The sequence below is a fragment of the Peromyscus maniculatus genome, chromosome 11 (genome assembly GCF_049852395.1).
Source record: "Peromyscus maniculatus bairdii isolate BWxNUB_F1_BW_parent chromosome 11, HU_Pman_BW_mat_3.1, whole genome shotgun sequence".
NCBI lineage: Eukaryota > Metazoa > Chordata > Mammalia > Rodentia > Cricetidae > Peromyscus > Peromyscus maniculatus.
This window is the reverse complement of record NC_134862.1, coordinates 69,285,157-69,310,723: the sequence shown is the minus strand read 5'-3', so window position 1 is coordinate 69,310,723 and position 25,567 is coordinate 69,285,157. Positions and strand designations below refer to the sequence as shown.

General features: G+C 41.3%; 2 protein-coding genes across 4 annotated transcripts; one reads left to right on the top strand and one right to left on the bottom strand.

Annotated features, from left to right (window-relative positions):
- Nucleotides 1–208: 208 nt before the first annotated feature.
- Nucleotides 209–10,991, top strand: Cacybp (calcyclin binding protein). Of its 3 annotated transcripts, none has more exons than XM_076547810.1 (6): nt 209–447; nt 3,713–3,929; nt 5,686–5,782; nt 6,257–6,356; nt 8,661–8,758; nt 10,198–10,991. In XM_076547810.1, exons 1-6 carry the CDS (start codon nt 427–429, stop codon nt 10,352–10,354), a joined length of 690 nt encoding a protein of 229 aa, XP_076403925.1. In that variant the 5' UTR covers nt 209–426; the 3' UTR covers nt 10,355–10,991. The 3 variants fall into 3 exon arrangements, with proteins under 3 accessions (XP_076403925.1, XP_076403924.1, XP_076403923.1); XM_076547809.1 differs by lacking the exon at nt 209–447 and adding an exon at nt 750–786; XM_076547808.1 differs by lacking the exon at nt 209–447 and adding an exon at nt 3,404–3,488.
- A 3,053-nt stretch (nt 10,992–14,044) lies between these two features.
- Nucleotides 14,045–19,912, bottom strand: Mrps14 (mitochondrial ribosomal protein S14). The gene is made up of 3 exons (XM_006973815.4): nt 19,763–19,912; nt 17,939–18,097; nt 14,045–15,204 (listed from the first exon to the last, which is right to left on the bottom strand). The coding sequence occupies exons 1-3, from the start codon at nt 19,805–19,807 to the stop codon at nt 15,022–15,024; spliced, it is 387 nt and encodes a 128-aa protein (XP_006973877.1). The 5' UTR covers nt 19,808–19,912; the 3' UTR covers nt 14,045–15,021.
- Between the last annotated feature and the right edge of the window lie 5,655 nt (nt 19,913–25,567).

Genomic DNA, 25,567 nt, shown 5'->3' with positions numbered 1-25,567 from the left:
ACTTCCCCCTGGGCCCCCAAACCGCTGTGCGTCAGTTCCCCGGCTAGACTCGGACCGCGGTTCCGAGCTGCGACTGCGCACCCAGGTTACGCCTTAGCGGAATGACGTCTAGGTTGCTGGGGCGGAAGGAAGAGGCGTGGCGCTTCTTGAGCATTCGATCGCTCGCGAGAATTGAGCGTTGCTAGGAGACCCGGCTGGAGGGCGGACCCGGACGCGGCGGGGCGGAGCTGGGCGGGGCCTCAAGGGCCGGCGGCGGAGCCTCGCGAAGGTTCCAGAGTCGTCGCGTGCGGAGGGCGGGACGCGGAGTCGCGCCGGGTCGGTGTAGTTCGCTGCTGGCGCTGCGTCGCTCTCGGGTGGCGTGTTCCGCGTTTCCTGTCGGCTCCGGTGCACCGGTGCAGCTCCGGCCTCGGGCCCGTCCGCCGCACCATGGCTTCCACTTTGGAGGAGGTAGGGGTCGGCCTCGACCTACAGGCTGGCGCCGCCGGGCGGCCGCGCCTTTCCCCGGGCTCGTGTCCCCAGCTCGACCACTGTCACGGGCCCGCGGCCTCCGCGCCGCCACCTGCCTGGGCCCTGGACGCCCGGCCGCGGTTGGAAGGTCGGGGGTGTGTCAGGAGCCCAGCTGCTGGCGCGGGTCGTGGTCCCCCTCGATTGCCTGAGGTCCCCTCGGCTCCCGGTTTTTACCGGCTAGGGAACAGGAGCCTCGTTAAATCAAAGCTCACTGCAAAAGCTGGTAGCTCTGGGCGGAGGGCAGTTGGAAGGAATTCTGTGCCTCCACGGCTAGCCAGGGTACTTTGGGCACCGCATTCATTCCACGGGGTGGTTATACATTCTGTGTGTGGTTTCTAAACGCCTAGGGCAGTGTTTACGACTCACTTTATTTAGCAGTGCCAGTAGCGGACCTGCAGGCCTTGCACATGCTAGGCAAGCGCGCTATCATTGCGTTATTTCCCCAATCTTTATGTAATAAATGCATTTAAAGAAATTAGAAATTTAGTTGTAGGTAATGGTAGGAAATTGCGTGGTGTCTGTTTTTAGATCAGTAAACTATGAACGTGGGTGACTTGACTTTTTTGGAACCTCAAGTTTTACTCAGCTACAAAATGTGAATGATAATTGAATTGCTCCATTTCTGGCCTATATAGGTTTTATGTGATTGATATATTGTGTTTACAGAAGCGTTGGCTGTCTGTTAAGATTTGCTTTTCGGAAAATTTTCCCTCACTTTGAAAAGCAAGACATTGGCTTTAAAGGCAGAAAAACTATGAAGTTATGTTAAAGTATTAATCCGGGTATCTTGCCACAGATAAGTAGCCTCGGGCACCATGTGCTCACAGGGAGAGCCTCGGGTGGCTTAACAGTTGTGCATACAGGTAGTTCAGTAGTGAGTGTGGTACCACCTTATGAATTTGTTGTGTCTCCCTAGATGTGGTACATCTGTGTGTGTGTGTGTACACACACATGTACGTGTGTGTACGTACATGTACCTGGTATCCAGTTCCATGTCTTTAGGGGGAAAGTTGAGTTCTTTTCCCATTTTGAGCAGTTTTTGTTTGCAGGAGTAGGTCACACTAAATAGTCCTGGCTTGGAACTTGATATGGTAATCAGACTCAGAGATCCACCTACCTCTGCCTCCAGAGTGGTAAGACTTTAGGCATGTGCCACCAGGCCAGGCCAAGCACATTGGTTTTAAGGCTCCTAGTGAACAACTAGGAGGTAGATTCAAAGGAAGATGATCCAAGTTTACATACAGAAAACATGCATGCCAAGAAAAATTGGGAGACAAAGTGAATAAGGAGACTGCTTTATCTATTTCGGTCACCTTAAAGTTTGGATGCAGAACCTGCACTATTGTTGGTTTCAGGGCTGCAAATACAAAGCCAAGCAATGATTCTTCTTAAGTCACTTCAGTTGACACCTTACTCTAAAGAGTACTTTAGAGCTAAAACTAGCCATAAAGAGGGCCTGGGAATTCTGCCATGAGTGTGCTAGAAAAAGATTTCCAGGGATGGAGAGATGGCTCAGCAGTTAGGAGTATTATTGGCTATTCTTCCAGAGGTCGTGAGTTCAATTTGCAGCACCCACATGGTGGCTCACAACCATCCGTAATGAGATCTGGCGCCCTCTTCTGGCTTGCAGGCATACATGCAGACAGAGCACTGTATACATAATAAATAAATAAATCTTTTTTTAAAAAAAAAAGGGGGTTCCCATTCCAGTCTAAAGCAAAACCTCTTAGGTTTGATAGATTTCCTTTCTTCTTTTGTTAAGTAAATCCCTATTCTGGGACTAAGTACTTGCATTACTTTTAGTGTTTTTATTATGTTGATACTAGAATCTACATGAATTTTGAAACCACTGAAAGATTACTTTGAATGAAATACCTTGATTCTAAATTGAAGAGATGAGTGTGCAGTTTTGGATCTTAGAATCAATATTTCTTGAGATTGTGGACAGGAGCATCACTGCTGTGCTTTTTATAAACTGTTAGAAGTAAGTACAGCCAATGAGATCATAAAGGCCATTTAAAAGATTTTTAAAATTCTTTTTATTTCCTGAGAATATAACACATTGCATCTTTCCCCTTCCTCCCTCCAAGCCTCCCATTTGCTCTCTCTTCAGTTTCATGGCCTCTCTTTCATAAATTGTTACATGCCTGCTCATATCTGTCTTCTTCCTTGGGGAAGATTATTTCTCATGCCTTAGCCTTTCTTGATTGCCTGTATTTCTTTGTATAGGGTTGGGGCATCATGGGCTTCCCTTGTTCACCTTAGCATGCCTCTTGTTGTCCTTATTCCGCTCATGTTTAGATTGTCATGCTGGCGAGATTTGAATGTGGTTTTCTGTTATGGACTCTAAATTGTAAATAGGTCATTTAAAGACTTAACATTAAGCCTTTTACTTACTATGAAGGTACAAAGTAAGGTCGTTTTTATGGTCAGGTTACCTAGTATGAAGGTACTAAGTACCTAGTACCAAGGCAGAAAATCCTAAGCATTTACTCACAGTTATGTCAGAGGGTGATTGGGCAAAATATTTAAGCCTATTGATTTTTGTGTCTATCTGCCTGTATATACCACGTGGATGCAGGTGCCCATGGAGGGCATCAGATACCCTGGAGGTGGAATTACAAAGATTTGTGAGCTGCTAATGTGGGAGCTGGGAACTAAACAGCTATTCTTGGAAGAACAGCATGGGTTCTTAACTACTGAGCCATCTCTCCAGCCCCTGCCCATTGATTTTCTAGCATTGTCTTTAATGAAGTTCCACAGCATCATAAATGTCTTTCTAGAAACTAGACGACTTATCTGATGTATTGGCATGACAAGAAAACAGCACATTTACCAATTTCCACGAGTCACAGGGGTTAGATATCCAGGGTTTCCTTTCTTGGTTTCAGATTATAACCAAAAGATGGATACAAGATGGACTTGGTGTTAGAAGGTCATCTATGAACAGTCCTATTTTTGTACTTTTCTACAACTGGCAGGTAACAGCCTACCATGCTAGAAAATAAACAGTTACTATTGATTTAAGATTATTTTCTTTAAAAAAAAAAAAAAAAAAGGAAGTGTGAGTTATTTACAATTCAGTGAACAAGAAGAAATAAATTTGCAACTCTTAAAAAAATGAAATGAACTTAATTTTTAGTTCTTCAGTAAGTTGAATTGGGTGAAGCCTTATTTATCCTAATGTCCTTCTACCATAACACAGTTGCAGAAAGACCTAGAAGAGGTCAAAGTGTTGCTGGACAAGACCACTAGGAAGAGAGTGCGTGATACTCTTACAAGTGAAAAATCCAAGATTGAGACAGAAATGAAGAACAAGATGCAGCAGAAATCACAGAAGAAACCAGAACTTGACAATGAAAAGCCAGCTGCTGTGGTTGCTCCTCTTACAACAGGATACACTGTGAAAATCAGTAATTATGGTATGGCCCGTTCCTCTATATCTAGTGTTCTGCCAAGCAGAAATAACTACTCCATAAAATATTCATGTTACATATACATTTTTTGTGTGAAGTTTGTGCTCTTTTTTTAAATGTTGACATTTGGTGTGGGTTAGATACTATTATGTAGTATAACAGTATATACCAAAATGGCATTAGATGCTATACTTACTGGGTGGCCTTGAACTGTGGAGATCCTCCTGCCTTCCCTCCTGAGTGGTAGTGTCACAGTTGTGTGCCCCCAGGCTCATTCTGTTGTATTTTGAGGCCAGGCATCTTGATATGTTGTCTAGACTGTTTTCAAGAGATCCTTCCACTTATGCCTTCCAAGTCGCTGAGAGCCTAGCTGTGCATCAGGATGCTTTGCTTAGGAAATGGAATCTTTTTGGTTTTTCAAGACAGGGTTTCTCTGTGTAGTTTTGGTACCTATCCTGGATCTCTCTGTAGACCAGGTTGACCTTGAACTCACAGACATCTGCCTGGCTTTGCCTCCCGAGTGCTGGGATTAAAGGCGTGCGCCACCACTGCCCAGCTAGGAAATGGAATCTTAAACTTACATTCTATGTCTTGAAATGGCTAGGGTTGCAGTTTTTTATAGACTGTTAGAATAGTCGAAATGGTTATTGAATTAGTATTGATGTTTATTCAGCTTAGTGGAGAGTTGTTAATTTCCCAGAGACAGGGTCTTAATATGTGGCCTAGGCTGGCCTTGAACTCACTGTTTAATTGATGATGACTTTGAACTCCTGGTTCTCCTGCTTCCACCTCACAAAGTGCTGGGATTATAAGTATGTGCCACCATGGAAAGATCTATGAAGTTTTAGATGGAGGACAAAATTATTTAACAAAATAAGTAAGTAAGCTAATCTTCCTGTATTTGCTGGACATAGTGGCACATGCCTATAATCTTTGCTGCTTGGGAGGTTATGGTAGGATGATTGCAAGTTTGAGGCCAGCTTTGGCAGTTTAGGCCTTTCTTAAAATAGAAAAGAAAAATTCGTGCTGGGATGAAACTTGTAGAGGGCTTGTCTGGTGTTCACAAGGCGAAGAAGGGTTTGGGCGATGGTGGGGAAGATAACTTTTTTTAAAAGAAAGATGAAATGCATTAAATGATCCTAGTTTTACTCTAATAAATAAAAAGATTGTGGGCTTTGCATTTAGAAACTGAATTTTACTCTTGATTCTCCCTCTTGTTGGAGGCCTGTCTTTAGGAATAGTACTGTTTTCAGGGTACTGTTTTGAGACATAGCTTCTCCATATTGAGAGGCTTTTTAAATGATTCCTTTTTATTTTTATGTGCATTGGTGTTTGGCCTGTATATACATCTGTGAGGGTGTCAGATCTCCTGGAACTGGAGTTACAGATAGTTGCCATCTCTCTATCTCTCCCCTCCCCCCCCCCCCCCCCCCCCCCCCCCGGTCTTGAGAATTTTTAGCTTTTAATTTTTTCATGTCTCTGTTACTGTGTTTTATTTATGTGTATGGGTGTTTTGTTTACATGTATGTCTGAGCATTACCTGCATGCCTCAGAGTCGAGAAGAGGATGTCTGATGCCCTGGGACTAGAGTTGCAGATGCTGTGACTGCCACGTTGGTGCTAGGCTCTGAACTCTGTCTGGGTCTCTGGGGAGAACAGCCAGTGCTTTTAACTGCTGAGCCATCTTTCAGCTCCTGTAACTGAGTTTTATGATAAGCATAAATAGTTTCTGATATGCCTGTCCATCTTTTTTGTTTTGCTAGGATGGGATCAGTCAGATAAGTTTGTGAAAATCTACATTACCTTAACTGGAGTTCATCAGGTTCCCACTGAGAATGTGCAGGTACACTTCACAGAGAGGTAAGTTCTTGTTACTGGAAAGTACAACAAACATTGCCTTACCATGGGAATCTCGTCTTCTGGATGGCTTCCAAAATGCTGCTGAAATTTAGCATTAACTATAACCTTACATGAAAGAAGTGGAACAATCAAGTCTACATACCAATCTAGGAGTTATCATTCCGTGGGTTATGACCTCTTTGGAAGGTCAAATGACCCTCTCACAGGAGTTGCATATCAGATATCCCACATATCAGATATCCCACATAGCATATATTTTCATTGTGATTCTTAACAGCAAAATTACAGTAATGTGGCAGTGAAAATTATGTTTTGGTTGGGGGTCACCACAGCATGAAGAACTGTGTTGAAGGGTCACAGTGTTAAGAAGATTGAGAACCACTGCCCTAAACTAAAGCTGGTGACTTACTCTCTCAAAACATAGAGTGCCTGTCATAGAACCAGAGAGATAATGCATTCCCTGTTGTGTTGTAGGTCATTTGATCTTTTGGTAAAAAATCTCAATGGCAAGAATTACTCCATGATTGTGAACAATCTTTTGAAACCCATCTCTGTGGAAAGCAGCTCAAAAAAAGTGAGTATTGCGGGGGGGGGTGTCAAAATATTGTAAAAACTTCATTTAATTGAATCTGGTTGATTTAGGGTAGAGGTGAACTAAAAATTTTCTGCTGTATCTGATATCGGTAAGTGCAGTTCACTGCCTGATCTGTAAGTAGTCTGTTACTGGAATAACCATTCTTAAGTACTTTTGGTGTCTGCTTCTCCACTAGAGTGGCAAAATAGATCATTTAGCCCATGAAACATAAAATAAATAATTTACCATTTGGCCCTTCGAAGAAAGCTTGCCAACTGATTGCAGAATATATTCTAAGAAAATTGCATTAAAATGAAGGAGAAATGTTTTAGGTGGGTAAGAATTGAGTTTTAATGCCAGCTTTGTTCATCACTTAGCTGTTACCCCTGGCGGCTCTTTGCCTCACTTTCCCCATGTGTACAAAGTAGGACTGATACACTGATAAATAGGATAGCATTAGGTGTATTATATGTAAATTTGTGATGCATATAAGGACCGCTAAGTACTTAGCTTAGTTGAAGCTGTAAAAAACAAGGGAGTTTTCATTAAAAAAAAAAAAAAAAACCTGTTGCTCCAACCCCACTTTTTTTTTTTTCCAGTTTAAAAAGTGATGCTTAATATATCAGATGTAGGCCAGGCGGTGGTGGCACACACTCTTGATCCCCAGCACTCGGGAGGCAGAGCCAGAAGGATCTCTATGAGTTTGAGACCAGCCTGGTCTACAGAGTGAGATCCAGGACAGGCACCAAAACTACACAGAGAAACCCTGTCTCAAAAAAAACCACAAAAAGAAAAGAAAAAAAAAAAAGTGATGCTTAGTATATCAGATGTATAGACATGTAATTCTTCCATGTTAGATATTTGTTTAAAAATAGTAATAAAAGCAGTGTGTTAAGTAGCCAGTTCTCACTGCGGTAATCTCATTTGTTAGTCTCATAGCAAAGGAATAATCAAGGCATCAATTACACTGATCACTGTTGAGTTAAAAGTTGTTTCCCTTCCTTGCTCTCCCTTCAGACACTTCACCTCGATTTTTCCTTAAATCACCGAGATCCACCCAGTCCTTTGAACACACCACAACTGTTTCATTGAGGAGCTATTCTTTTTGCTATGCTAGCTGTCTGTGGTGTCCTCCTTTCAGTTCTTAGGTTTTACTTGGCTCACATTGTGTCCCAGAGAAGCCCCTCTAATGAGGTTCTTCCCATTAACATTCTCTTTAAGTCTTTGTGTGTGCACACGCATGTACGCTTGTATACACACAACATGGTGCGCATGTGGAGATGAGAAGACACTCATGTCAGTCCTCACCTTCCACCTTGTTTGGGACAGTCTCTTGTTAGTTCACCACTATATGCACCAGGCTACCTGGCCCACAAGCTTCTTGGATTTCCTGTCTCCATCTCGCCATAGGAGTGCTTGGACAACAGTTGTGTATGACCATGCCTGGCTTTTTTACTTGGGTCTGGATATCTGAATTCAGGTCCTCATGTTTGCATGACATGCTGTCCTAGTTAAGTTTCTGTTGCTGTGATAAAACACCAAGACCAAAAGTAACATGTCTAGATCATAGTCAGTCATGAAGGGAACTCAAGGCAGGAACAGAAGCAGAGGCCATGGAGGAAAGGCCATGGAGTAAGCATACTGGCTGCTGCTTTGGGGCTTGCTTAGCCTTGTTTCTTATGAAACCCAAGACTATCTGCCTAGGGCTTATACTTCCTGTCAATCAAGAAAATGCCTTACAGACTTGCCAACAGGCAATCTGATGGAGGCACTTTCTCAATTGAGGTTCCTCTTTCAAGATATTCTAGCTTGTGTCAAGTTGACACAAACAAAAATCAATCGGGACACGTACGTACGTGCACATGAGTTTTACTCATTGAACCAAGGTAGATTCAGCCCAAGAGTCTTTTCAAATAGGGTCTCAGGTAGCCCAGACAGTACTCCATTCCACTAAGTAGCTAAAGATGACCTTGAACTGATAATCCTACCTCTATCTCCAAAGTGCTAGGGTTACAGGTGTGTGCCACAATGCCGTTTTATGTGATATAGTAGGAATCAGACTCTGGGCTTCATGAATTCTGAGCAAGTCTCTACCAGCTGAACCATATCCCCAACCCTATCTTCAGGTCTTAACGGCATTGGCATTGAAGGTATTCAGGTTTCACTTGTTTGTATTCTGGCCTATAAAAGTATTACTAGCACCAAGAATGAGTATCAATGTACTGGGCACTTGAATGGGTAAATTACTGTTTTCTGAATAGTTATGCTTATTTCTGTTACAAGTTCCCACTCCTTTTCTTCCAGGTCAAGACTGATACAGTAATCATCTTATGTAGAAAGAAAGCAGAAAACACACGATGGGACTACTTAACTCAGGTGGAAAAAGAATGCAAAGAGAAAGAGTAAGTTTACTTGAATAATTTTACTAACTTTTATCTGGGGTTCTGGTTTCATTTTATGGATAATAGTTGTACAAGCATTATCTCCTGATGTTTCTGGACAACCTGTTTGACTTACATCTGCTTTCACCTATCAGAATTTTTCTTTTTTGAGACAGGTTCTCTCTGGTATGTAGTTTGGCTGTCCTAGAACTTGTCAGGCTGGCCTTGAACTAACAGAGATCCACCTGCTTGTGCCTCCTGAGTGCTGGGATTAAAGGTGTGCGCTACTACACCCAGCCTGTCAGAGCCTATTGAGGAGGGCAAGGGCCAGTTCAAGACAATCATTGTATAGCTTGTTCTTTAGCATTATGTTATTCCTGGGCATATTGGTGTGTCTGTAGGTACTGTGGCCTGATGTCAGATAATTTTGCTCTAAGAATTTGCAGAGTTCAGCCACCCGAATCATGTGATTCCTGAGATGTGAGGTGTAGTTGGTTTCACTATCATTGATTTTATGTGACAAGGATACCTTTTCTCTCTTTTTTTAAAAGTCCTGCTATGTAGCTCAGAATTCTTTTGTGTCTCAAGTGATGAGATTATATGCATTTACTACCACATCCGGTTTTATTTTTATCCTCCTAAATGACTTGAAAAACCTTCCCAGATGACTTGCACTGTGGATGGGTTTAAAGTGTGCTCCTATACTTGGTAGTTTTTGTCGTTCCTCACCTGGTAGCCAGAATGCAGTAGAGAAGTGGTAGGCTCTAGTTAGTAATATTTGACTACTTGGGGAGTTGATTTAAGCCTGAGCTTAAATAATGAGACCTAGTTCAAAAAGTAAATGGAAAGCTAATTGGCTGTTTGGACATTCATTGAATTAGAATTGCTTACCATATAGACTTGTAACCTCAACACTAGGCCAAGTTCCATGGATCTCATGTATCCATACCATGATGCATGTTTGTGGTGTTTTCCTCAATAGTTTTTGTTTTTTTGTGTGTTTGCTTTGTTTTGTTTTTTGAGACAAGGTTTCTCTGGGTAACAGGCCGGTTTGTACTGGAACTTTGTAGACCAGGCTGGCCTCGTACTCAGAGATCTGTCTGGCTCTGCCTCCCAAGTGCTAGGATTAAAGGCGTGGGCCACCACCGCCTGGCTCTCATTAGTTTTTTTAATGTGAAAAAACATGCTTGTAAAAATCAACAAGCTGGAAAAGGTATTCACATTTATGTATTTCCTCTTGAAATCTCACTGCCTCATTGTCAGTCCTTGCCACGTTGTTTTCTCTCCTTTGTGTACCATGCACATGTGGTATGAAGTTTTACCAGGATGAACCTAGACAAGATATTCTGGTGTACACTCTAGCAACCTTTCTCTCTGCTCTTCTCCTTCCTATCAGTTACAATCTAAGAATGTCTTTCCATGCTGCAATTTTTCATTGTACATTGTTTTCTTTTTCATAGAAAGCCTTCCTACGACGCTGAAACAGATCCCAGTGAGGGATTAATGAATGTTCTAAAGAAAATTTATGAAGATGGAGATGATGACATGAAGCGAACCATTAATAAAGCGTGGGTGGAATCTAGAGAGAAGCAAGCCAGAGAAGACACGGAATTTTGAGACTTTTAAGTCCCTTGGGAACTGTGATGTGGAACGCTCATGTTCCCAGTAAGGGAATATTGTTGAATTGCACATAAAATGACAGATAACTATTTACACAGCCTTCTAAGTAAAGACAGCAAATTCTCCATTTCTTACTGGAGGATTTGATTTAAGTAAATATGCTTATTAAACATTTCCTTCATTAGCATCATTGTCATTTTGTTTAAGAAAAGGTTTTACATTTACTGAAATGTAAAAAAGAAATTTACATAATGAAAATGTTACTTTTGTTCTGGCTGAGAGGTAAAAACCAAAATATTGGCCTATAACTTACATCATCTCCCACTACTGTAAAAATAAAACCAAACTTTTGCATAAGATTCAAATTTGTACACAAACTTGCAAGTTACAATATACCTGTTACCCGTTATTACCAGCTTAAACAATGAGTGCCATGCGCTACCATGTATACTAATTGGTTTAAGTACACTTATGAATATAAAATTTAAACAAAATACAAATGACAAAAACAGACAAACATCTTACGTTGTAAGTACTGCCGTGGAGCAGCTGGCTTATAAAAATAAAACCATGATGCAACAGTTTGAAAATTCATCTATTCCTTTGTTCAATAAAGTTCAAGTTTTACGTAAAAGATCAGTTTTGCTATCTTTTATAGTGTATTTGAAAAATTAGGCTGTCCCTGCATTTACTGCAGTAACATGTAGAAAGCAAGAAGAGCTGGATCGATGGCTCAGCTGTTGAAGGCTAATAAGCTCACCACCAGAAAGAAAGCAATTAGATGCCTGGAAGAAAAAGCTTCTAGAGTTCCAGAACCACTACAACTACAATTAAGAATTAGGTAAAAGGCAAGAACTTAAAATTAACATACAGAAAGGGTGGTTGGGACTATAATGCCTCCAGAACTGTGGTATTGAAACATGAAATAAACAAACCTGTGAAACAAACTAGTTTGCATATTATAAGATTTAGAATACACTAAGAGTGGTATTTTGGTAGGGGAAGATGAGTTGATATTGATAGAACTTAAAACAGCCATACTGTCCACATTTATGTCATCAAAAATGTAAATGTAAAAAATGAAGTATGCAAGTACCAGAAGAGAGGAATTCCATTATGATCTAAGTGAAGGAAAAGTCATGATTTAAAAGTATAAAAGGAGGCTGGGCTGTGGTGGCACACGCCTTTAATCCCAGCACTCGGGAGGCAGAGACAGGTGAATCTCTTGTGAGTTCGAGGTCAGCCTGGTCTACAAAGTGAGTTCCTGGACAGGCTCCAAAAGCTACACAGAGAAACATTGTCTTGGAAAAAAAAAAAAGTATAAAAGGGAAATACATGGGAAAACACACACAACCAAAAACTGATGACATACTGACATTCCAATAATTATGAATAAATTGTTCAGAGATAAAAACTAGGAGTGAGGAAAGTGACAGAGTTGAGAAGAGGATCAGTGGATCTGGATGAGAAGATAAGATGTATGAATAGCTCAAACCATTATGTATGCTGTTCATGCTACTTGGAAGTACAATGAAAATATGCTTACTCTATTCTAGAAAGGACTAATAAAAACTATACCACCCTTAGGGTAAACTCCACTGCATTTTATATAAGAACATTAAATTTCATGTTTAGATTATGAAAAACAGATGCCTAGATGGGAAAAGAATGAAAAGGTTAAGCTCATATTGCTAATACCTGTCATAATTAGATGTCTGGTGTTTTTGTTTTTGTTTTTGTTTTTGTTTTTTTGAGACAGGGTTTCTCTGTGCAGTCCTGGCTAGCCTTGAACTCACATAGATCTGCCTGTCTCTGCCTCCTGAGTGCTGGGATTAAAGGTGTGTGCCACCACTACCTGGCTGGAGTCTACCTTAACTTGAAAAATTCTAGGAATTATGGGACAGAAAAACAAAATTAGAATGATGTATACAAAGAGTTGGGAACAAATATTAACAGGGACTAATTTTATTATGGTAGATTATATTATAGCAGAAATGGACAATGTTGACCTTAGAACCATTGAAAATAGTTGAAAAACAAAGCCCAACTCACCTTGGTCCATTTCTGCTATGTAATTTATGGAAATAATAGAAACATTTCTCACCATTCTGGAGACTAGCAAGTCCAGATCAAAGGGCCAATCTATTTGGTGGTTGGTTAATAAGGGCTTTGTCAGAGGATGCAAAAGGGATGAATTCAGTTCTCCAGGAGCTCCTGGGGCACTGATCTCATTCACGAAGGTGAAGCTATGGCCTTACTTCCTAAAGGCCCTACCTCTTCATACCATGGACTGGGCATTAAGTTTCAATATACACTTTGGAGACACAACTATTTAAACAATAGTATGTACACTGAGTTGAGTACAAGTTATTCTCAAGCATCTTTAGAATATTATCATTTGTCCATCACTAGTGAGATGGATTCTAAATAATTTTGTGCCACAATTAGTGGTACTAGTAATATACTAGAATTTTTATATATTGTGATAAAAGTAAACAAGCTGGTGACATTAAGAGTTGATTTTTTAAAGGTTATTTTATTATTTTTGAATTATGTTTACATGTGTGGGTATTTACATGTCAGTGTGGTTGTCTGAGGCTGCCAGGAATATTGGATTCCGCAGGGAGCTGAATTATAAGTGGTTATGAGCTGTCCAATGTGGGTGCTAGGAACTTAACTCTGGTCCCCTGGAAGAGCAGTAAGTGTTCTCTATTGAGCCATCCCTCCAGTTCCCCCCTCCCCGCCCCTATTTCTAGGGTTGGATGGGTGGCTCAACGTGAACAACTGTCATAGAACCACAGTTCAGTTTCCAATACAAAGTGGCTTGCAAGACTTAACCCCAGCTCCAGTGGTATCTGACACCTCTGGCCTCCCCAGGCACTTAGCACTCCCCATTCATACATATACACATAATTAAAAATAAATCTTGAAAACAAAACAAAAAGTCCTAGTAGTGACAACTTAGTAGCTATGAGTTAACTAGTGCATCTTGTGGTCTCTAAACATTCCTTTAAGAACCAGGGATCCCTAAAGACAAATGTCTGAATCAGGAAATAGACAATCTAAATAGTGTGGTGAAATTTTATTTGTACTGAAATGTGATTTTATTTGTATGTTAATAAATCAAGTTGCCTGGGGGTCAGAGCTAATAGTAAGCCAGAGTGGAACTGAGCGTTCGTGGTGCATGCCTTTAATCCCAGCACTTGGTAGGCAGAGCTAGGTAGATCTCTGTGTGGTCAAGGATACAGCCAGCATTGGAGACACGCCTTTAATCTCAATACCAACCATAGAAGACCTGGAGGTTTGTACAGACAGGCAGTGACAAGGCCGTCATGTGGTTGGGTTTACAACCAAGGAGAAGGCAGAACAGAAAGCCTATATAAAGACAAACACACAGGAAGTAGGTCTCTCTTGGCTGAAGAGAATCGCTGAAGCAGGAAGGGTAAGGCTCTTAGCTCTGACCTCTTGGGCTTTTATCTTTACATTGGCTCTGTGTTTCTTATTTAATAAGACAGTTACTTCTACAAAATAGGCTTTTATGCCAGTAAGTAAAGACATAATAAATAACCTTATTTGCAGGGTACAGATGTCAAGGGACTTCCACTGGTAATAAGACAATGAGCATGAGTAAGAATGAGCAGAGTGAACTGAAGCACCACTATATACAAATTTCAAAGTTCACAGGAATGAAGAATGAATTTGTTTCCATTTTTATTAGTATGTGTACCAACTTGTTTACTCTGAAAATTTATTACACATTAAGAAATGCATTTTTACTAATTCTTGATAGGGAAAGTTCTCTACAAAGAAAAAGAGAAGCTGATGGAGCAAAGACAGAATTAGAAAATCTAATGAGAAGATCGGGGTAAACAGTCATCAGTGAAATGTGTAAGCTGCTGGCAACAGGTGAGTTTTAAATGCAAAGATCAGGCTAGCCCTATCTGAACTCACTGATTAATATAACCATTAAAAGTTGAACAACTAGGGGCTAGAGTGTTCTCAGTGGTCAAGAATACTGGCTACTCTTCCAGAGGACCCGAGTTCAATTCCGAACACAACTGTTTGTAATTTGGGATCCAACGCCCTCATCTGGCCTCTTGAGTACCAGGTACACACGAAACACAGATTTACATGCAGATAAATAAACACTTTAAAAAGATGAAACAAAAAGCTATTTAGCAGTTATTTACTGTCACAAAAAGTTGACACTAAATGTAATCTAAAATATCCTCTTTAACTTGCCATCTACTCTTATTCCAAAAGTGGTATTAACTGCTGGCCAGGGAAGCTAGCCCAGGGGTACAATGCCATAGAAAAGCAACTTGTCAATTAGCTGGGATGTCTATAACTGTTTTGTGAAATCTCTATTAAAAAACATGTTACTTTGTTACTAAACATCAAACTTGAAGGAAAACACCATACTTCCACAGAAAACATTTTTATTCCACTCATCCCTTGTAATATGCCTATTGTAAAATTAAAGAGAAAAGACAATTCAATGACAAATCACCACATTTCGTTATTTAAAAATCTAAAAGTAATTTAACTGTCAACAGTATCAGGTAGACTAAACATACTAGACCCGATAAAAACTTCAGTCTATTAGTAAAGTCTCTTTTGCCAGGATTGGCTTCCCGGGCAGCTGCGTAAGTTCTGAAACCGATTTACCATATTGCTCGCTGAACTCCAGAAAGTAGCCCATGGTCAGCTAAGTGGCGGAAGACAATGCGACTCAGCCTCCAGCGACGCTTTACACCACGTGGACGGGATGTCATAACACACCGATTTCTGATTCTCACAGGACAGCTATCCCGTGGAAGGGCAGCAATTTCTTCACTGGCCATTTCCTAGGGGGAAATCACAACACAGATCACAACTCAGTACCTAACGCAAAGGAAGGATGGGCTAGAATCTTAGCCAAACACTGGATGTAGTAGTAAGCCTTAACCTTTGAGTAGAAACAAAACAGAAATGTTTGATGTTTTTCCAATATGATTTTAAAGATTAAAGCAATAAGAAGAATCTATAAACCATAATGACAGTTCAGTATATTTTTTATAAACAACATATACTGTGTAGCTAGCATTGAATTACAAAATAACATTATCAGCACCCAAGACTTTATCTGTGTTTCCCTTCTAAGGGTACTGGCTAATAGCTAACATGCTCACTAACACCTAAGTACACATTTCCCTATTGTAAATTGCATGTAATATGCTCATATAGCCTTTTCTCTTTCTATTCATTTGTTTGGATTTTTTATTCAACAGTATGCTTGTGAGACCACCTACACTGTTCCAAGTGTCACTAATATGCTCAGTCTCCTTGGTGCTAGTTTTGTTGGGGAGCTAGAATTCCTTTATCTATTCTATTGCTGCTGGAAATCTGAGTAGCTTCCAGTTTTGAGCTATTGTGAATAGTGCTGCTCCATACATCCATGTTTAGGTCATTTAGAAAAAAATATGTGAATTCATTTATTGCCCCCATATAGACACACATTAAGTTTTTGAACTATTAAAGCTTGAAACCACTGAGCTGATGAAACAGTAGGAAAGACCATGGCTTGAGACGAGTACAAAGTTGGATTCCCAAGAGCCTCAAAGTCTTAAGATAAAGATTCTGACTACTGCAGAAATAAAGGTGATCAGACAAGATTTACATGAAAAAAAAATATTTGCAATGTCCATGAATCTTGTACATGCAATGCCTATGATACTGGTAAGTAATTGAGAGGACAAAGTATGGCAGATTAGGCCCAGGTTGTCAGTAAATATTTATTCTTACCTAAGAGTTTGTTAATATGTATACTTATACCACTTTGTCAGATGTATTGGCATATACCACTGACCCTGTGACAAACTGTGGAAGACACAAAAAAAGTACAGTAACATTTAAAAGGACAAAAATTGAAATGATACCTAGGAAAACCATTAAATTAAATAATTGAGCATTCAAAGCTTCTGATGTCCAAAAGCTTATGCACTCACTGATATGAAATATGTGGAGAATCACATAAAACAACACAAGGTCAATGAATGTGCTATAAAAATGTGCACTTACCTATGCATACCCTTCTTTTCCTCAAAAATAAAAGGTAGTTTACAGATGATACTTGGACAAGGAAAATGAAAGCAGAAAAGAAAGTTGGGAAAACCTGCTGGAACTGGACATAAATTTAACTTGTAAGCATCAAATGGCCCTGATCAGTTTGGATGGCTCAGTCTCTGCACTGCTATTGCTGGTACTAACACTAGAGGCATTTATTTTTGGTGTGTGTGTGGGGGGGTGGGGGGGGGCAGCACGGTGTTCTTCACAAAGAGCTCACTCATTTACCCTATGGCTTAATAGACAATTTGTATATATTTAATTATTATATACTGGCACAAGTATATTGTGAGATGGTTACCACAATCAAGCTAATCACTGTCATTGGGCTCGTATTTTTTGTGTGTATTATCTGTCGACTCTTGGCAAATTTCAAGTTTAGAATATAGTACTGACGACTAGTAAGCTATATTTTAGGTAGTAGCATTTATTCACCTTAATACCCCAAGTGTGTCCCTGCTGACGAACTGAGTTTGACCCTACTGACTCCCAGCTCTTGGCAGCCACCATTTTACTCATGCTTCTGTGATCAATGGTGTCTTAGCTGAGTTGTCAAGGCCCTCTTCTTTACTGTCTTAAGTGGAAGTGTAATGCCACTGTAGTAAAAGCCACAGCAGAGTGCTCCTGGGAACTCGGTTTTCTGGTGATTTAATTTAAACCACATGAGATTTAACAATATAATACAACAGCCAGGCATTGATGACACACCTTTAACCCCATCAATCAGGAAGCAGAGGCAGTCAGATCTCTTCAGTTCAAGGTCAGCCTGGTCTACAGATCAAGTTCCAGGACAGCCAGGGTTACACAGAGAAACCCTGTCTGGAAAAACCAAAGGGGGGAGAAAAGAATACGAAACAGACTAAATCATTCTGCCTATTTGTAGAAACATTTTTTTCTATGAACTTTCAGTAAGGTAAATAGCCTTGAGTTTATAATTTCCTACAAGCCTCTTCAGTACATGTACTCTGTCACCACTTAAGTGTAAAACCATATGCCACAGGAAGCCAAACAGGGTCAACGCCCTTTTATTTCACCAGAAGTACATGACAAGAGAGAAAGGCTAAATCGAAGACTACCTAACCACGGACATGGAAGGGGCAAGAGTTCAGGAAGGCAGGTCCCAAGTAAGGACCACAGGTCATGTGTTCTGCACACAGCCCATGCATCAGCAATACCTTCAAATGCCTTGAAGGTTCCAACACTGGGCTTCTCAGTTTCTATGTGGCTACCACTCACTAGTACCTGCTAGGGATTGTATAATGAAATGGCTGAAGAACCAGGAAGAAATGAATTGTTGTCCTTTATCCTAAACTCACCAAAGTTGGTTTTAAGACTGTTTATGTTGACTTGAGCATTTGATCTTATTTATTCTCCAGAAATTACAGTAATACTAAGTTGCAATAAAACAGTATCACAAAGAATCTGAAATGATGTCAATTAATGATTTTGTGAAAGAAAGGGACTCAACTGGCTAACCTGAAGGTCTTTTGGCAAAATGGTGTTCTTTCTGAGAGAATTGATCCGAAGTCTCTCATCTGCATACTCAGAAGCCATTTTTCGTCTCTTCACATCACGCAACATTTTCCAGTCTACATAGTAACCTCGAACCTGACTTGATGCAGATGGAGGAACCGCCTAAAAGACAAACCAGACCATGGGTACTGCAAGTGTTTTTCCAATCCATAAAGTTCTTTCAGTCACTACTTATGACTTTTAGCAATGATGTAAATTATACTTATTTGACACATATGCACGCACACATGCTTGTGTATGGATGGGCATTGTGTGTGGAGATCAGAGGACAACTTTTGTGAGTCAGTTCTCTCCTCCACCACATGGATTGAACTATGCAGGCTTGATGGCAAGTATTTTACCCACTGAGCCATCTTATCAACCCAAGACTTAGTATTTAAAAAAAAAACAAAACTGATTTATTACATTTATTTGTGTGTGCTTGTGCATACTACAACACATGTGGAAATCAGGACAATTTGCAGGAATGTCCTTCTTTCTTAAATCATTGTCCTCTGCCCCACACCCTCATGTTCTGATGACTTCAATGTTCCTTAGCTATAAAATCAGAAACAATCTAAAGAGACTTTCCAAACTCTCACTACCGTATCTCTCCACTCAGCAGCATTTGCACTACACTCTACACCCTCTCTGGTTACGTCAACTCTGTCCATTACAGTAACTTCTAACCATGGATAGGGCTGTAAGCAGTACAACTGGGGACATGATTCTTGCTATTAATTCACTTCAATTTTCAAATATCAAGCAACTTTGTGTTTGGTACAACTGTATTTTCCACTATGATGACGCAAAATTTAGCATCCCAACTGTGATATGCTTTATAGTACGATGCAAATAAGATTTTGAAAACCTGTTTCCAACAGAGGAATGTCAATGTCTCATAAATCATTCTAATTTTGACTTGTTAGAATATGGATATACCTGGCTTAAAAAAAAAATCTATCAAAATTAACTGCACCTACTTTCTAATTTCAATGTAACTACTAGAAAAAATAAAAATCACCCCTGTGGCTGGCATTATATTTCTATGGACAAAACTGCTACACGTGACTTGTCCACGTCCCTGCGATCAAATTTCATACACAAGACCCTGTTACCTCCTGCCTGCTGAAAGGCAGAGCTCCAACGATTCTTCCCTGTCCTCTCTATCATCAATGTTTCCCACTCTAGTGGATCTCCCCCTCTAACATGATGTTGTTTTGTCACGATAAAGGAAAAACAACTCAGGTCTCCCTCTCGTTGACACCCCTCCCTAGCAAAACTCTCTCGAAGACTTCTCCAATTTCCTTTGCTATTGCTCCCAGTTTCTGTCCGCATCACAACACTGCCACTCCTCACATCTACAGCCAATTCCCAGTCCTTTAACCTTTCTGTTTTAGCGGAATGGCCTGCTCCGTCTTCGAAGTTCTGTCACCACCGGCTTCCAAGCCACCCCATGTCTTTGGTTGTCCTCCCTGACAGCTGGCTCCCTTGCACAGTCGGAGCCTCGGAGGCCTCAACCCTCCGACCCCCTTTCTTCTCCATTCACACGGAGTTCCATGTAACCGGAGTCAACCTCTTAGCTTTCCAATCGCGGCTCCACACTTGAACGCCAAATTCCCGTTGGCCCCTTAGGCCTCTCCTAGCCCAGCCGGAAGGGGAAAGCAGGTGGACGGAGCCCTGGGATTGGTCCTCCGTGCGCATTACAGCTGACAGGGTACGGGGGAACCCACAGGACACGGGATTCAGGGGTGAAAAGTGGGCTGGCGAGAAAGGCAAGGGCCTGACCTGCCGGAAAGTCCGCAGCAGCGAGCCCAGCACGGACGCCGCCATGTTCTCCGCCTGGCCAGCCAACCAGCGCCGCGTTACAACGCCGGAAACGCGTTGCCCGGGAGGCGGGGCCTGCGCCTCCAAGGGCGGGCCCAGGGCAGGACTTAGCCTATAAGGAGGGAGGGGCTAGGTACGGGATTTGCACTCTCGCGGTATTTGACGGAACCTGGGCAAACCCATTCGGACCGCCCACTCTGGCCGAGGTGGCGCATTGAGGCTGCGCACTGCTCAGGGTCTCTCTTTCCCGGTGCCCGGCTGTTGAGGCCCCGCCCAACCTGCTCTTGTATTCTTAGCGTTGGCGCCACGAGGTGGCGCTTGCCAGCGTCTGCCGCTCATCCTGCAGAACTGGCACGTGTCACATTTCTGCGGTAATGCTAATGGCGATGATGATGGCAGTGGCGCTCATAGTTTCTCTTTGCGTGTCTAGGGTTCTCATACACAGTATATCAGTATTTAGGTGGTATACGTTTTACTTTTTATTTGTCACTGAGTATATATGTGTGTTGGGTGATGGTGGTGGTGTGTGTGCATGTGCCATTTAAAACTGCTGTTTTCAGTCTAGTACAGGGTACTTTTCTGTCGTCCAAGTCTTGTGTCTTAGATATGTTGGTTCGAAGAGGAGCTGCCCATCGGGCTATTTACACAGGAACACCCCAGGACGAAGGAGAGCCTTTTCTCTAGAAGTTCCAGTTCACTGAACATTTCTAACGGACTAGGGAGAGTCTGACTGAAACCATTGGACAGGAAAAGACAACAGGAACCCCTGCCGTCACACTTAAGATCTAAAGATTCCTAGACCAGCAGCAGCAAGGAGCATCTGTCTCAAACCCTTCTTAACACCTTTCCCTCCCCACAACTGGGCATCATCTATAGTCATCTCTAGATGTGGGTACGCGGCAGACTCTCTTATTACCTTGTTTGTTGTTTTAAGATGTCTGTTTTTTAAGGGGAGAAAGCGTGGGATTAGATGAGTGGGGAGATAGGAAGATCTGGGAGGTGAGGGAGGGGAAACCGTGATTAGAATATATTGTATAAAAATATATATTTTCAATTTTAAAAAGTTTAAATAATGTGTTACTGTTTCAGCAAAGTTTTTGGAAGGGGCTTAAAAGTCAGACAGACACACTTATAAGCTGTAGAGTAATAAATGGGTTTTATACAATTAAATTAATGCACAGATCTAAGGGATTTATTGAATTCCTAAAAGGCTGAGAAAGCAAATCTGAAAGATCAGTATCTCTGGAAGTTAAACTTTTAACTGCTTCATTTTCCATAATACATTTCTTAATTTTCTCCCAAATACAGTGCTTTCAAAACCTCTAAGAATGAAGGGCATAAGGAGAGATAAAGCAAGAGTTGGAAATATTGACTGGAACTTGCAGATTTAACACAGAAGCTACAACTTTACAAACTAATCCTAAGGTGTTGTGCATTGAATATGGTGTGTGTAGAGTCTGTGAATTGTAGTCTGCCTGTATAGTTAAATTATGCTTATAGCAAAACTATAGTTAAAATGTTTACTACCTGCTTATTACGTATCAGGCAGAGTGGGCATATGCATGTCTTTAATGGCTGACCACCCACTTACTGGGTTTACTTACTTGTCCAATGAACACACACTATATCTGCCAACAATTTGAGGTAATTCACGATAACAAAAAAAATCTCCAAAGAAAATCACTGGGAATTGCATTAAATACTCCTTTAGTTAAGAATAAGTCTAATAATAAATCACAGTATACATTATTTTTTTAGTGACCTTTCAGTTTGAGAAACTAAATAGTAGAACTAAAGATTTTCTTTCATGATAAAATTGGCAATTCATTGAAAACTAGGAGATTCCTTAGTAAAATCACAAACAATACATCCTTCCTCCAGAGAAAAGCCTTTTGGTAATTTGGGGGAGTCGCTGAGATACCATATGACTTAGAGTCTAAAGGCACCTAGGAAACTGGCCCAGTGGGTGAAGGGAAGCAATGGCTGGTGGCAAGTGTGAAATAAAAGTCGGACTAACCAACTGCATACTTTTCCAATGCCTTTGGAATGTTTTAAAGTGAAATGCATCATTGTGATTTCTTAGAAATGAACCAGAAGGTCCCAGAGTCCTGCTAAACTTGGAGACACAAAGTGAATGCTGAGTGATGAGCAGTCACTCTGGATGTAGAACTGTAGACAGGCAGTCCTTGGAGTAAAAGGCACGGTGGCTCTGGCAGCAGACGCAAGGGGCTGGTGCTCTGGGAAGGAGGCAGGGACACATTTGATCCGTGGAGAGACAAAGATCACGACTGAAGTGAGCTCTTTAATTCTTTAGTTTCCTTTCTGCTCACACTTCCATCTTCTCTGTGGCAGTTTCAACAGCTCCAAAGTCTATTTGTGGGTGTGTCAGCAGGAGGCCTTGGGGAGAATGCATCTTCTCCCTCTGTTCTTTCAGTGTGTTTGGAGACGTTCTTTGGCATGGGTCTTCTCATAGAGAGTTTCCCTGCGCAGGAAGATAGTATATGCTGCGAAACAAGCCAAAAACCTTCAAGATAAAACTGGCCCTCAAGTTTCCTTGCTTCCCCATTAAAGGTTATTTAGAGATTAAACTTTCTTCAAACAGTTGCCTATCAATATTGTTCTCTGGAAGTCCCCCCCTGCCACCCCCCCACGCCCCCCCTGCCCCTCAGGACCTTGGTCTGGAGCTGGCTGTAGATAGCACTGCTGTAGTCTTACTGAATGAATACCTTCCTGGACAGCAGTGCCTGCTGCAGCCGTTTGGAGAGGACTTGCTGAGCGTCCCCTCTGCCCTCCAACTGCTATCACACAACCTTAATCAGCTTTCTTTTTGTGGAACTAGTTTTAAAAACATCCTTCCCCGTTGGTAGGCTATGTTTTCATCCTGCATTATGGTATCACAAGGAACATGGCCAAGAATTCATATCCACAGTGTCCTAAGAACAGTCAGGAGGATTAAATCTGTCTGGAGTTGGGCACAGGAACTTGGCCAGATCTTCCTGGTAAGTGGCCAGAAAGACATCAAGCCTTAGGAACCATGTAGATCGGATCGGTTTCCTTGTTAAAAAACAGCAGAATAAACTAAGAGTGATAGTGCACAGCTGTAATCCCAGCTCTTGGGAGATAGAGGTAGAAGGATCAGGGGTTCGAGGTTAGCCATCACGGGCTACAATGAGGCCCAGTCGAAAAGAACAAAAACATAAGCAAACAACAACAACAGAAGACAGTGGCTAATTGGTGGAAAATGGAAAGGTGTCCTAGGATCTGGTGCTCTCATGACCTACAAGCTTTTGGTACTGTGTATCAGTTATTATAAGGGATGCAGATAGATGGACAGATGGGGGAAATGTATAAGGCATGACATAGGACAAGAGAAGAGAACTTCATGCCCTTTCTGCTCTCCAGGGAACCATGCTCCTTCATCCCAAACTCCAGAGAGCTGCTTTAAACATCCTTAGTAACTATAAAAGTATTGTAAAATATACATAATGTTTAGCCCATTTCATACTTCTGTGATATCTATAGGGTATCTAACTTTGGGTAATTCATAAAGAACAGAGATTTGGGATAGGGATGTAGCTCAGTTGGTTGAGAACATGCTGTATGAGGATATATGAGGAATCAATCCCTGGTTAGATTCCTAACACTAGATAAACTGTACCTGTCATACCTGTCATCCTGGCACTTGGGAGATGAAGTTCAGTTACACAGAGTCTGAGGTCAGCCTGGACTATGTGAGACTGTCTCAGAAACGACAAACACAAGTGCCTTGCACAGAGGCTGGAAGAGGGCATCAGATCCCCCAGAACTAGAGGAACAGACCCTTGTGAGCCATAATATGGGTGCTGGGAATTGAACTCAGATTCTTTGGGAGAGTAGCTATCTTAACACCTGAGCCATTTCTCCAGCTCCATGGGGGGACGGACCTTCTTGTTACATCATCACCACAGCAAGAGAGTGAGTGAGCGACAGAAGAAGCAGATTCACTTGAATCACAAACACACTTTCAAGGCAGCAAGGCACCTCCCTCATGTGATAGTAGTCTATTAGACTATGACCTAATCACTTCGTACGGTCTGGCCTCTGATGCATTGAGGGAAACTTCAACACATAACATAAAGTTATCCATCTTAGCCATTTCATAAATACAGGTCATGCCACTAGCTGCCTCCATATTATTTTGCAGCTGTTGCTACCATTTACTTCCCCACCATTTACTTACACCCTCTTCTGGCCCGTGTGGCACTTATTTCATGCATGTGGTGAACAGACATCCATGCAGGCAGAACACCCATACACATAAAATAAGAATAAAAAAGAAGGCCCTTGTCAGATCTGGGCCCCTTCATGTTATACTTTTGAGCTTCCAGAACATTAGGAAATAAATCTCTGGGATTTGAGTTTGTTTGTTTTCATTTTTTGAGACACTGTCTTGTGTAGCCTGGGCTGGCTTCAAACTTGCTGTGACTTTGAAGTTTTGATTCTCCTAACTATCTTCTATAAAGGAAACTATTCCAAACAGTGACTTCCCTATTTCCCTACCCCCAGCCACTGCCCACTGCCACTTTCTTTACAGTTTTGAGTACTTCAGGAACCTGATATAAGTGGAGTCACCCAATGTTTGTCCCTTTGTGACTGGCTTTGTTGTTTTGAGACAGGTTTCACTGTGTAGCCCAAGTTGGCCTCAAACATGCATGTTCCAGCTTCCTTAGTGTGACTGGCTTCTTTGATAATGCCTTCAAGTTTCATCCAGACTGCAGCACGTCTCAGTACTTTATTGGTTTTCTAGGGCTGGATGCCATTCTGTTGTGTGGTCATACCACACTTTACTTCTCTCAATTGAAACTTTATTGACTTCTACCTTTTGGCAATCATGAATAATCCTCTGTGTGCAATATGAACCTATGTGTGCAAATATCTTAAACAGTGATAGTTTAAACACCTTGTAGAGTGTTTATCATTTTGGGAGGGTACTAAAGCGATGTTGCTTTTGAGACAGAAGTCTCTGGGGTAATGTGATCAGATTCCAGGACCTCCTTTAATCAATTTGCTTTGTAAAACAGCCTAAGACCCCCACCCCCACCTCGGTGCACTCCCCTCTCTGTTTTTATTTTAGGGGAGCTTAGGGAGGTCTCAAGATGAGTTCATTTGAGTTCTCTTGATGAGTTATTTTTTCTTTTTTTAAATATTTATTATGTGTATAGTATTCTGCCTGCATGTATGCGTGCAGGCCAGAAGATGGCACCAGATCTCATTACAGATGGTTGTGAGCTACCATGTGGTTGCTGGAAATTGAACTTGGGACCTCTGGAAGAGCAGCCAGTGCTCTTAACCTCTAAGCCACCTCTCCAGCCCAAGTTATTTTTCTTGACCATTCAAGAGAACACAAATAAATCTGTTGTCCTTAGTATCCTGACATATTAGAACCAAGGGAACCATCTTTGGTCATTCATTTACTCAGTCAATGTTCATAGTTATTCATATTTATCAAGTGCTTATTGTGTATCAATATGTGAATTAGGTATGTTTGTGATGGAGACCGAAAATCTCTGCCCTTCTGATGAGGTTGGAGATTATCCCTTCAGATGGTTGTGGAGATACTCATTATTGTCAAATACATTACTTTTGCTTTGCCTTATAGTCTTCCTATAAAGTACCCTTTGTTTGAACAGTAAAATTTGTGAATTAAATATCTTGAAATCTAGTTGCAAGCGTGTAATCCAGTATCATATTAGGGTTGGGGTTGAATAAAACTGTAAGGATGACATC

Coding starts and splice junctions, on each gene's coding strand:
- Mrps14 (XM_006973815.4), bottom strand. CDS start 19,807: ATGGCGGCGTCCGTGCTGGGCTCGCTGCTGCGGACTTTCCGGCAG. Junction 18,098..19,762: donor TGCTGCGGACTTTCCGGCAG/GTCAGGCCCTTG, acceptor TTTGTCTTTTAG/GCGGTTCCTCCATCTGCATC. Junction 15,205..17,938: donor TTTTGCCAAAAGACCTTCAG/GTTAGCCAGTTG, acceptor ATTTCCCCCTAG/GAAATGGCCAGTGAAGAAAT.
- Cacybp (XM_076547808.1), top strand. CDS start 3,450: ATGAACAGTCCTATTTTTGTACTTTTCTACAACTGGCAG. Junction 3,489..3,712: donor TACTTTTCTACAACTGGCAG/GTAACAGCCTAC, acceptor ACCATAACACAG/TTGCAGAAAGACCTAGAAGA. Junction 6,357..8,660: donor TGGAAAGCAGCTCAAAAAAA/GTGAGTATTGCG, acceptor CTTTTCTTCCAG/GTCAAGACTGATACAGTAAT.